Source organism: Bombina bombina, chromosome 11 (genome assembly GCF_027579735.1).
Source record: "Bombina bombina isolate aBomBom1 chromosome 11, aBomBom1.pri, whole genome shotgun sequence".
NCBI classification, from domain to species: domain Eukaryota; kingdom Metazoa; phylum Chordata; class Amphibia; order Anura; family Bombinatoridae; genus Bombina; species Bombina bombina.
Window position 1 is genome coordinate 161,105,340 of NC_069509.1, and position 13,156 is coordinate 161,118,495.

Genomic DNA, 13,156 nt, shown 5'->3' on the forward strand with positions numbered 1-13,156 from the left:
CGTGTTCAATAAAAAAGAATGAGGTTATAATTCGACCCAACAAATACAGTTCAGCACTATATGTAAAGAAATGAATAATAACAGTTATAAAGGGACATTAATCGCATAGCATATATCGGCATTAAGAAATGTTTTAAAATAATGTAGCACTTGCATTGTGTTAGCACAATTTGCAAAGATTTGCAAGTGAAGAGCAGTTCAGGCATATACCTCTTGATATCTAAACCTGGTGTAATCTATGTTCCTGATCTACTTATTTGTGGCCAGCAAAGCAAACAAGCTGGTGTTCTGATCTAATCAATCACTGTGTAGAATGCTGTAGATGTCACTATACTTAAGTATGATGGAGGCATCCCAACCTCTGTGGACGGAGTGGAACAACTAGAAATATTGAGTGTAAAGTACCTTTTAACAATCAAGATATGCAGTTGTATTCTATGTGAAGCATATTTTAAATAAACAGTCAGTGACCCCTACAATTAATAAATACCAGTATGTTTTTAGTCACAGACAAACTTTCAGTGCTTATAGCAATCATTGCTTTTCCCGTAGGTGAAGCCCCTTCTCCAGGTGACTCGTCAGGAAGAAGAAATGCAAGCCAAGGATGATGAGCTTCAAAGAGTTAATGAGCGATTTGTTAAAACAGAGATTGAATTGAAGGAGATACAGATGAAACACATTCAGGTATTTTTTTTTTAGGAAAGGGAGATAAATCAAAGTGATATTCATTCTATGGAGTAGATTTACTAAAGGTCAAGCGGCCATGATTCGCTACACGCTGTCGACATTAAACATTGCACAAGCATTTCTGGTGAAATGCGTGTGCAATGCCGCCCCCTGCTCACTCGCGGCCACTAGCAGGGGATGTCAATCATCCTGATCGGATCGGGATGATTTCAGACAGTCACCTAAAAGGTGGCGGAGAAGTTAAGGAGCCTGAAATGATGGGCGTAGAATGCAACATCCGCTGCTTAATAAACCTATCCCCAAGAGCGAAAGTGAAATATTTCCATTTCCTTTTGTTTAGTTGACAGAAGAGAAGAATCTTCTTCAGGAACAGCTTCAGGCCGAAACGGAGTTGTTTGCAGAAGCTGAAGAAATGAGGATACGGTTACAGGCCAAGAAGCAGGAGCTGGAGGAGATTCTTCATGAAATGGAAGCCAGGATTGAGGAAGAGGAAGAACGCGGACAACAGTTGCAGGGCGAGAAGAAGAAAATGCTGCAGCAGATGCAGGTACTAATTGGTTAATGAGGACCTTCCCTTCTTTCACATTTCATACTGAGGTGACTAATCTTAAAGGGACATGAAACCCAACATTTTTCATTCATCATTCAGATAGAGCATTGAGTGTTAAAGGGACAGTCTACACCAGAATTGGTAACGTTTAAAAAGATAGATAATCCATTTATTACCCATTCCCAGGTTTTGTTTAATCAACACAGTTATATTCATATATTTTTTACCTCTGTGGTTACCTTGTACCTAAGCCTTTGCAGACTGCCCCCTTATTTTAGTTATTTTGCCAGGCTTGAATTTTAGCCAATCAGTGCAGACTCCTAGGTAACTCCATTTGTGTAAGCACAATGTTATCTATATGTCAAACATGAACTAACGCCCTCTAGTGAAAAAATGTCAAAATGCATTTAGATAAGAGGCGGCCTTCAAGGCCTAAGAAATTAGCATTTGAACCTCCTTGGTTTAGCTTTCAACTAAAAATACCAAGAGAACAAAGCAAAATTGATGATAAAAGTAAATTGGAAAGTTGTTTAACATTACATGCCCTATCTGAATCATGAAAGTTTATTTTTGACTAGACTGTCCCTTTAAACAACTTTCCATTTCACTTCTATTATCAAATTTGCTTCATTCTCTTGGTATCTGTTGTTGAAAAGTATACCTATGTAGACTCAGGAGCAGCAATGCACTACCGTGAGCTTGCTTCTGATTGGTGGCTGCACATCTATGCTTCTTCTCATTGGCTCACCCAATCAGTAGCGCCTTGCTGCTCTTTCAGTAAAGAATACCAAGAGAAGTAAATTGGAAAGTTATTTAAAATTTTATGTTCTACCTAAATCATAAAATAAACATTTTTGGTTTCACATTCTTTTAAGACTACAATAATAAAAGAGATGCACTCTGTTGTACAATGGCAATTTGTAAACAATCTCAACAACGTATTCTACATTTTAATTGTAAATTTGCCATCTGAAAATGTGATGACTATTGTTAGTATTGTTGGTGGCAGCTGTGGTACACAAAAAAAATATGTTGGTACATAACAAGCAATGCTGTCCCTGGGCTACCTCTATACTGACTGCAAGATCATTTTATGGAGAATATTACTACCTTATATAGTATCTATATCTCCATCACCTAACTCCAGAACCCAGAAAAACATTCACTAACACCCCTAAACCTTATATAGTAGCTATATCCCCATAACCTAACTGCAGAACCCAGAAGAGCATCACTTACACCACTACACCTCATATAGTAGCTATATACCCCAATCACCTAACTACAGAACCCAAAAGAGCATCACTAACACCCCTACATCTTATATAGTAGCTATATCCCCATCACCTAACTGCAGAACCCAGAATAACATCACTAAGACCACTACACCTCATATAGTAGCTATATCCCCATCATCTAACTTTAGAACCCAGAAGAGAATCACTAAAACCCCTACACCTTATATAGTAGCTATATCCCCATCACCTAACTCCAGAACCCAGAAGAACATCACTAACACCCCTACACCTTATATAGTAGCTATATCCCCATCACCTAACTTTAGAACCCAGAAGACAATCACTAACACCCCTACACCTTATCACCATTACCATTCTACTTTAGAAGTGACAATAAATTACATGGATGTATTTGGTTTATCTGTCAGGATTCCATAGTTACTTTACTTTAATGTTATTTTAGTTGTAGTGCCTATCAATTATCCTCAGTGTTGTGACTCTAACCTTTACCAGATTATCACCGTTTTCAAAAACTGTCAAACTTATTGATACATTCAGGACAACCAGTTGCCTATAACCGAGGTTGTTCCACAAACCATATGTGACATACAGCAGTGAAAAAGTTATATTATAAAAACAAAACATCTTGACCCCTTATTTTTTCTTCCACCTTCTATTTTAAAGGTTAAACATCTCTTTGTGAAAAATGGCATATGTTAACATTGCTGTCTCTTTTCAAAGGATCTGGAAGAGCAACTAGAAGAGGAAGAAGCTGCAAGACAAAAACTGCAGCTGGAGAAAGTTACAGCTGAAGCCAAAATAAAGAAACTAGAGGATGACGTTCTTATCATGGATGACCAGAACAATAAATTAACAAAGGTAACTATATATATATATATATATATATATATATATATATATATATATATATATATATAATAGTTGTTTTTAACAGTCTCTTGTTGGACATAAAAGCATAATATAATAATGTTTATCATTTTAATAACTAGGAACGAAAACTCCTAGAAGAAAGAGTAAATGACCTGACTACAAATTTGGCAGAAGAAGAAGAAAAGGCAAAGAACTTGACAAAATTAAAAAATAAACATGAATCTATGATCTCAGAACTGGAAGGTATGGCTTTATCTGGAATATCACTACAAGGCAGATTAAGTTTAGAAAGCCATGGGTTTGGAGCTCTGTGACTTTTGCTATTTTCCCTAACATATTTATGTCCTGGTTTCATGGAGTGAAACTGGGGCATTTCTTAACCCTGCCCAGAAACACGTTGCCCCAATTCACCCAGCCAAACCCTTGAACTGTCTCAACCGTCCCAACTTTGAACATACACATCCTTGACTCTACCCCCCTTCTCACAAAACCCTTATACTGGAAAACCAAGGTTTATCCCTTCCACAAACATTCCCAGAACACCCAGAGAGACCTTAGCAGTCTATATTAGCAGTCTAGCTAGAATAATAAAATATATCCCTAGACTACTTACATTTAAAAAAGCTTGCAGTAGCAATTTTGTTTTTCCTTTTAAAAGATTCCACCATATAAAAACCGCAAATAAACCGTGCAAACAAACACATTCTAGGTCTCTCTCAGGATATAAGTAGATCTCAGAAAGAGTTACATTAGGCGTGTGACAAACCTAGAACAATGGACAGGGGACAGTAAGACATACTGTGTACTAAGCTAATTTATGGCATTCCAGTGCGTCTGAAGAAAGAAGAAAAGAGTCGTCAAGAGCTTGACAAGGTGAAGAGGAAGCTAGAAGGGGATTCAAGTGACCTTCATGAACAACTTGCAGACCTGCAAGCACAGATTGCTGAGCTGAAGTTGCAGTTGGCTAAGAAAGAAGAGGAGCTGCAAGCTGCACTTTTAAGGTAACATTGACATCTGCATAGAGGTAACAATCAGGGAATACGGCTATCATGAACCAAGGGAGTGAAAGGCCAGGATTATTTTGGAGGATTTAAAATTCTAATTTGTATCATTTTCAGGCTTGAAGATGAAACAGCTCAGAAAAATAATGCCCTGAAGAAAATCCGTGAGCTGGAATCTCATATCTCCGACCTCCAAGAAGATTTGGAAGCAGAAAGAGCAGCAAGAAACAAAGCAGAGAAATTAAAGAGGGATTTGGGTGAGGAGTTGGAAGCCCTAAAAACCGAGCTGGAAGACACTCTCGACAGCACCGCCACACAGCAAGAGCTCAGGTGTGTTTTGGAGACCATGATTGGAATATATCACAGTACAGAAATGCGCTATAAAGCATCTGTTGTTCCTTGAAAACATAAAAGTGCTCACAATTCTTCAACTATAATACTTTCTAGGGATGGGCGAATCTCACTGTTTCTTTATACTAAGACCTATTTTTGAAGTTTGGTATTTTCTACATATTTTGAATATTGAATGTTACATTCAAATTTGTAATGTAAGATTTGAGTATTGAATATAGCAATCAAACATTTTCAATAGTTTTTTTGAAAATATCAGTCTCGATTGTTGTGGCTTTTCTCTATTGTTATCTAATGTCTATTTTCAAAGTTCAAAACAGAACAAAAATACACTGACTGTTTGTTTATTAAGTAATGTACATTTAGAAGGGTTTGCTCATCATGTAGAAGTATGGAGAATCAATAGTTACTTTATAATGAAGAAACAATCCAGTCTTATGACAGAAATAAATATACATCACCCTACATCAAGTCAAAGGTCTTTAGATGACCCATAGTGTTTTCACCTAGTTTTTGCCCAGTGAGCCCAAACCTGTAGACTTGTGTGTGTACACAATAATTATATACAAAAGATGTATTTGTGTTTCAGCATCCGACAGTGGAATCAACTTTTAAACTATATCTTATGACTTATCAGACTACTGTTTTGTTAATACTACACAATAACTTAGTAACACAGCAAATGAAATAAAATGTGTTTATATCACAGTACAGAAATAAAAATGTTCTATTACAGAGTTAACCGTATGTATATTTTTATATATATTTTTGCATTATTTGTTGTATAATTTGTGTATCCTTTGTATTCAGCATTGGTGTTCTATGTATTAATCACATGTGTATTATCACAGAGCAAAGAGAGAACAGGAAGTTACGGTACTGAAGAGAGCACTAGAAGAGGAGACAAGAACACATGAAGCTCAGGTCCAAGAGATGAGGCAGAAACATACCCAGGCTGTAGAAGAGATTACTGAGCAACTGGAGCAAGTTAAAAGGGTAACTTGTCAGCAATAGAAGATCTGGAATATACTGTATCTATTGACTATTGGAAGCTGATCTCTTTCACCTGTGTTTGCATCTGATCCCAGGTTAAAGTCAACTTGGAAAAGAGTAAACAGGGCTTGGAGAAGGAAAATGCAGACCTCATTGTAGAAGTAAGGTCCCTCAGCCAGACAAAACAAGAAGTGGAACACAAAAAGAAGAAACTGGAAGTACAACTGCAAGAGCTCCAGTCTAAGTATGGAGAAGGAGAGCGAATTCGCAGTGAACTTACAGAGAAATCACACAGACTTCAGGTAGAAACCTCTTATACAATGGGGAGTACTGTCATTACAGCTTTGTTGAGCTAAAATGAATCAGAGTGATATCAGGGTGATGTGACCATCTATGTAATAGATTCAATAATAAGTGAAGCTTTACATTTTTGGTGCTATTAGCTAACACGTTGAACTTTTACAATATGCATAGAGAGGTATTATACTATTTCAGTTTACTCATAATAAAGTCAACAAATAGAATATCTAGAATTTTAAATGTAGGCAAATTCCTTGGGGTAAATTGTTGACTATTAGGTGTTTCCATTGAAATGTGTTGGACTTGTTTGGTCTATATATTAAAAACTATTACGAGTTATTGGTGTATCGGTTACAACATATGGTTAATAATTGATATAACCCAAATATTCTGTGTATGTAGAACACAAGTTTCCTAAAAAACCTTTCCAAGAACATAATGACTTTAATTTGTGTAGACAATTTGAAAGGTTACCAGATTAGGAATATTGACAATGATATTTTTCATATTGCTAAAAGGTACACATTATGACAAGGCTTCCTAAAATTGAGAATTATAAAATGCTTACATTGGTTTTCTTGTAACATATTAATTTTACTGTTTTTTATGTTTGTTTTTTTTATTTGGAAAAACTGTTTATTGGTTGTTAATCAGCATTACTGTCTCATTTAAAGTATCTTAACTATAATGCATATAAAACCTAAGCATACTGTCTCCTTTAGGTTGAATTGGACAATGTTACTGTTATACTTAGTGAAGCAGAGACCAAAACTATCAAACTCTCCAAAGATGTCACAAGTTTACAATCCCAGCTCCAGGACTCTCAGGTAAGTTAAGGTCCAACATAGATTTTTATTTTATCTTATTTAAGGAAGGTCTGTTAAAATTAAATATTTGAATTTTGCAGGAGTTACTCCAAGAAGAAACTCGACAGAAGTTGAACGTTGCAACCAAGCTACGTCAAGTGGAGGATGATAGGAACAGTCTGCAAGAGCAGCTGGATGAGGAAGCCGAAGCCAAGCAGAACCTAGAACGTCACATTAGCACATTGAACATTCAGGTACAATCCGTACAACAGACTGGAAAAAAGTGTAGGAAATAACTGGAAGGGAAATTATATATATATATATATATAGATAGATAGATAGATAGATAGATAAATGGATTCAGTTAAGTGCACTCTTACTCCATTCCAAACAACTTGAGGGTGCTTGAGTGGATATTATCTCAAATAAATACAATGGACCCAGCACTCACTCTTCTTCTGAGGAAGGGGAAGGTTGTTTCCGGAAATGTCACTAATAAATACACAGAAGAAGATTGAGTGCTTTACCCTCCTTAAATTCATCAGCCAAATTAAGGTGAAAATAGATTTATTAAATTAAGATGATAACATTTACACCTAAATGATAATTATTAAAAAAAAAAACTGGAATAGAAGTATACTAGGTGTAGGCAAAAGTCAATAGGACAACATATTCTTATTTACTGTTTTGGGGGTAACAAGTGCCTATTGGAAAGACCTACGAACAGTTTAACATTCAGTAAGGGTATAGAATGAATTATTTATTGTACACACAAAGATACATTATAATGGGTTTTATTCTTTGTTATATGTTTTCTATGTTCTGCTCAGCTCTCAGACTCAAAGAGGAAACTGCAAGAATTCACCAGTACGATTGAAACTATGGAGGAAGGGAAGAAGAAATTCCAGCGAGACATTGAGGCTATGACTCAACAATTTGAGGAAAAAGCATCAGCATTTGACAAACTGGAAAAGACAAAGACCAGATTACAACAGGAGCTGGATGACTTGGTAGTTGACTTGGAAAACCAGCGGCAAATGGTATCTGGCTTGGAGAAAAAACAGAAGAAGTTTGACCAGGTATGTTTTGTGAAGAACCTGATGACGATCACAAGTGATTAGCTAGATAGGTGTATGTTGTTGAGATGACCATCAATATATTATTTTTCAGATGCTGGCAGAGGAAAAGAACATCTCTTCCAAATATGCAGATGAAAGAGATCGAGCTGAAGCAGAAGCCAGAGAGAAAGAGACCAAAGCTTTGGCGTTGGCCAGGGCTCTAGATGAGGCTCTGCAAGCTAAAGAGGAACTTGAGAGAGGGAACAAACTACTCAAAGCAGAGATGGAGGATTTGGTCAGCTCTAAGGATGATGTGGGCAAAAATGTAAGTGTTGCTAATTAAGTACATTTATTGTAAGGTACGGAAGACATCATTTAAACACTATAACAAATATTTAATAGATTTAAAAACAATTTTTTTCATGAGTTAATTAAAACGGTTTACTTTGAAGCTAACATAAAGTGCAGCAAGGCCTTAAGGACAGTTTACTCACTGGCTGATAAGCAGATCTTCTACTATTTTATTGGTGGACAGTGACAAGCTTCACGGCATGAACATAAAATATGTTTTTTTTTCAGCATAAGAACATCAGTTTTGAAAAAACAAATAAATTGTAATAGATTTTAAAATACACAATTTTAGATCCAAGAGAAAAAAAATGTTGTGTCCCTTTAATTAGACCAAAGCTTCATGACTACAGTTGAGATATAAAAAAACATCAACTATATTAAAGGAACATAAAACAAATTTTTATTACTATGCATTGCATTGCAAATAAAAGCAATGTTTTGCAAAATAATTACATACAAATTAAGGGCTAGAATACAAGTGGAGCACAAAATATTGCTTTCGCAAAAGCGATATTTGCACTGCACGTAGTAATACCAGTGCACACAAATGTGTGCTGGTATTACAAGTTAGGTGCAATCGAGTTCGCATTGCATGGAAGCTTTGCGCTCATGAGAGTGCGCTTCTGTAGGCTCCAATGAGAGCCTCGTTCTCAACCCGTCAGGGTAAGTCGTGCAGCGATGGGTAGCAGATTTAAATATATACATAAATACACATAAATATAGGTATTTAAGCATACACATATACAGTATATTTATGTGTTAGTAAGTGCACATATACATATTAACACATAAATATATATATAAATATTTTTGGGGCAATTGGGGCACATTTAGAAAATCTGATCTCTGGTTAATTTTCTGAGTGCTAATTGTAATGGATAGTTATTTATTGCACGCTCGTAAATGGACAAATTTGCCCGTTTACGGGGACGCGATAAATTAGCACTCCACTTGAAATCTAGCCCATAATGTTTTAAAAACATTTAGACTTGTATAGTATTAGCAAACTTTGCATCATTTTATAATCCAGGGGTATACCTCTTGAAAAATCTCTTAAAGGGACAGTAAACACCAGAATTTTTGTTGTTTAAAATGGTAGATAATCCCTGTATTACCCATTCCCCAATTTTGCATAACCAACACAGTTATATCTAAGCCTCTGCAAACTGCCCCCTTATTTCAGTTCTTTTGACAGACATGCATTTTTAGCCAATCAGTGCTTGCTCTTAGGAGCTTCACGTGCCGGAGCTCAATGTTATCTATATGAAACACATGAACTAACGCCCTCTAGTGGTGAAAAACTATCAAAATGCTTTCTGATTAGAGGCAGTCTTCAAGGTCTAAGAAATTAGCACATGAACCTCCTAGATTAAGCTTTCAACTAAGAATACCAAGAGAACAAAGCAAAATTGGTAATAAAAGTAAATTGGAAAGTTGTTTAAAATTACATGCCCTAGGAGATCAGTTCCGGAGGAGGAGCCCAGGTGTATGGTCAGGTGAGACACCTGCTCAGCACTACCTCCACTGCAAGCAGTTGGCGGAATTTTCGCGCCTAAGCCCTTACACTTTGGGAGGCTTGCTCAGCAAATCTATCGCTGCTGGATCTGACATAGTGCTATTATACCGCACAAGAACTGTAAGCTGCCATACTTATTGCACCTGGTTATTAGCTCTATCCGTGCATCTCATACTGCTATAGAAGGAAGATGAAGAAGAAAACTACGCTGTAATGTATTTGTGAAAGTGCTTCCTTATAACTGAATTGAAGCAGAGGACGGATCCTGATTAAAGTTAGGAGGTCTCCTGGTCTGGAGCCTCCACCTGGGTTACCCCTGGCTTGCCGGTCGAACCCGGCGCGGTGACCCGCCTCCTCCATACTGACTTTAGTAAACTGTTCTAAGACAGTTATCTGGCCCTACCTGCAAGTTCCGCTGGGCTGTTGTAGGGGTGAGAATGCCGGACGAGTCGGCCCCCAGTGGATTCATCGCGCTTCCTGTCTCTGGGGTGGAAGGTTGCCTCACGGTTGCTCCCGGTCCGCTGTCTCCTCCCACGGGTGCTGCGTGAGGGACACGGACCGTCATCTGTTCCTGGTTTGTTCTCTCAGGTCACAGCCTGCCTCTTCTGCTGCCCGTTGATTCCAGCACTGGTCTGTCTGAGTGCTGTTTGACTTTTCCGGCAGCTGTGGTTAGGTGCACCCCCTTCCCACCGGTGCTGCGAGAGGGGGGTTGTGCTGAAGAGGAGCACCTTGTTCAAGACGTCTGGAAACTGGCAGGGGGTAACGTACTGACTGAAAATTTTGTGCCCCTCTTTTCCCTTCCTCTCTTTGACATAATTATATCTCCAAAGGAGAAAGAGCAGGAGTTACTTTGAGAAGAGGAAAGTAAAAACGGACACCTTGCATCTGGGTATATACAAGCAAGGCCTGATAAGGCTTAAGTTCAATGACATTATTTTACCTGGCAGCTGGTTATGACACTGATCTCACCTATATTATTGTTATTTATTTATTTTTCTTTTTTTTTCTCTTTTTCTGTCTTTGCCTGGTTTAGACCTAAAAATACCCAAAATTGTTCAATCTTAAGTGTGCTTAGTAATTTAAGCTAATAACTTATACAATTGGGATTTGTATATATTAAGTTAATGATTTAAATTGTGGAAATTGGGCTTCATTTTGTTTATTAATTAATCCTAGGGAGGTGCTTTCTTTTGTTTCTCCCCTTATTGATATTCAGACTTTGAATTTTGGTCTAGATTCTCATACCGCCCCTAAGCAAACAACTGTTAAGTTAGTACATTTATTTCCTAAGTTTTCATGCAGAGGTAAGGAATCCTGAATTAAGATAATTAAACTGGGGTTGCTGACAACTAAGCAAGAAATTATAAGTTCTAATTCTAGAATCTTGTAAATTCTATACAGTGGATAATTGGTTTAGAAATTCCTATCTCTGACTGTGTTCCCTTTTTATTGAGGGGATAATTCTAGTCCCCTGGTTACTTGATTATGACTGTTTAGCAACTTTTTGTCTTATAGGTAGCAAACTAGTGCGCCAGAAATTGTAAAATCATTTGTATCTAAGCATTGTAATACCTCTGTGGCTTATATGTATTTTCTCTTATATATGTGCTGAGAAGAGACCCCAAAGCCTGAGAGGCAGACCTAAGGGCTTTTTTCTGTCTTTGCCTGGTTTAGACCTAAAAATACCCAAAATTGTTCAATCTTAAGTGTGCTTAGTAATTTAAGCTAATAATTTATACAATTGGGATTTGTATATATTAAGTTAATGATTTAAATTGTGGAAATTGGGCTTAATTTTGTTTATTAATTAATCCTAGGGAGGTGCTTTCTTTTGTTTCTCCCCCTATTGATATTCAGACTTTGAATTTTGGTCTAGATTCTCATACCGCCCCTAAGCAAACAACTGTTAAGTTAGTACATTTATTTCCTAAGTTTTCATGCAGAGGTAAGGAATCCTGAATTAAGATAATTAACTGGGGTTGCTGATAACTAAGCAAGAAATTATAAGTTCTAATTCTAGAATTTTGTAAATTCTATACAGTGGATAATTGGTTTAGAAATTTCTATCTCTGACTGTGTTCCCTTTTTATTGAGGGGATAATTCTAGTCCCCTGGTTACTTGATTATGACTGTTTAGCAACTTTTTGTCTTATAGGTAGCAAACTAGTGCGCCAGAAATTGTAAAATCATTTGTATCTAAGCATTGTAATACCTCTGTGGCTTATATGCATTTTCTCTTATATATGTGCTGAGAAGAGACCCCAAAGCCTGAGAGGCAGACCTAAGGGCTTGGACTAAGGAAGGGAAACCTCCATTATTTCTAGGATACTTTGCACCCAGAAACCTAGGAGATTCCTTATAAGCTGGTTCTGGTTTAATTTAAATGTTTTTTTCTTCTTTTTTTTTTTTTTTTTTTTTTTCTTTGCTTATATAGTCCCAATACATACATAGTCTGTTGAAGTCAGTAATCTATAGAAAGTAAAAATATCTAACAGCTACAATTTTTGTTCTTAAAAAAAAAAGAAGGAAGAATTTTTTTTTTTTTTTCTTTGTTTTTTTTTCTGATACAAAATTAACTTTATATTAAGTATTTACTTAGTGAATTAGAGTTAGAGGTAAATCAGAGGGTATAATATTTCTGGATATACTCTTGATCTTAGGCTAAGGATTTCTAGGAGGAGAGGGAAGAGAAAAAGGAAAAAAAAAAAAGCCCTAATCACTTTCTCATATTTTCACTCACTCCCCTTCCCTCACTGTTCCTTACTATACGTTATCACTTTAAGGGGGTTAACCCCTTCGAATTAGTTAATACCCCAGATTTTGCACATCACATTCACAGATTGATGGACAAATTTATTAATACACAGGTTAAAACGTCCCCCCTAAATATGTCAGCGAGGCAAAGGGATAAAAAATCTAAGGCCTCAACAGAAGTCACGGCCGACATTCACTCTACCATCACTACCTTCCCTCACACAAACACATCACTTGATTTACAAACACTTGTTTCAAATATATCAGAAGCCTTAACACCTAAATTTGATGCCCTCAAAAACAAAATAAAACAGGATATAGTGTCACTAACAACCGAAATTCGCCAATTCTCTAGTAGATTGAGCGAGGCGGAACAAAGAATCTCTGATTTAGAGGATATGATGGGCAATCATACTGATAAAATAGACTCCATGAACTCTAAACTTATCAAAACCCAGTCTAAATTGGAAGACCTAGAAAACCGTGCAAGACGCAATAATTTTAGGGTGATAGGGGTCCCTGAGGAAAAACAATACGAAGATCTTACTAAATTCTTAACTAAAACATTACCACAATTACTCCAAATTCCACTAACTCACCCACAGATAGTCCTCGAAAGAGCACACAGGTTAGGCTGGCAACCTCCAGACAAAGAAAACC

At 36.8% G+C, this 13,156-nt stretch overlaps 1 protein-coding gene across 2 annotated transcripts in view; it reads left to right on the top strand.

The window, feature by feature from the left end:
- Positions 1–13,156, top strand: part of LOC128642017 (myosin-11) — a 122,826-nt gene that overhangs the window by 82,154 nt on the left and 27,516 nt on the right. For both annotated transcript variants that reach the window (XM_053694652.1, XM_053694653.1), the window contains exons 21-32: positions 553–684; positions 1,028–1,234; positions 3,217–3,354; positions 3,486–3,609; positions 4,196–4,367; positions 4,485–4,697; positions 5,570–5,714; positions 5,807–6,013; positions 6,734–6,838; positions 6,919–7,071; positions 7,648–7,896; positions 7,988–8,200. In XM_053694652.1, coding sequence (XP_053550627.1) covers positions 553–684; positions 1,028–1,234; positions 3,217–3,354; positions 3,486–3,609; positions 4,196–4,367; positions 4,485–4,697; positions 5,570–5,714; positions 5,807–6,013; positions 6,734–6,838; positions 6,919–7,071; positions 7,648–7,896; positions 7,988–8,200 — 2,058 coding nt within the window. The remainder of the gene's footprint in view (positions 1–552; positions 685–1,027; positions 1,235–3,216; positions 3,355–3,485; positions 3,610–4,195; positions 4,368–4,484; positions 4,698–5,569; positions 5,715–5,806; positions 6,014–6,733; positions 6,839–6,918; positions 7,072–7,647; positions 7,897–7,987; positions 8,201–13,156) is intronic.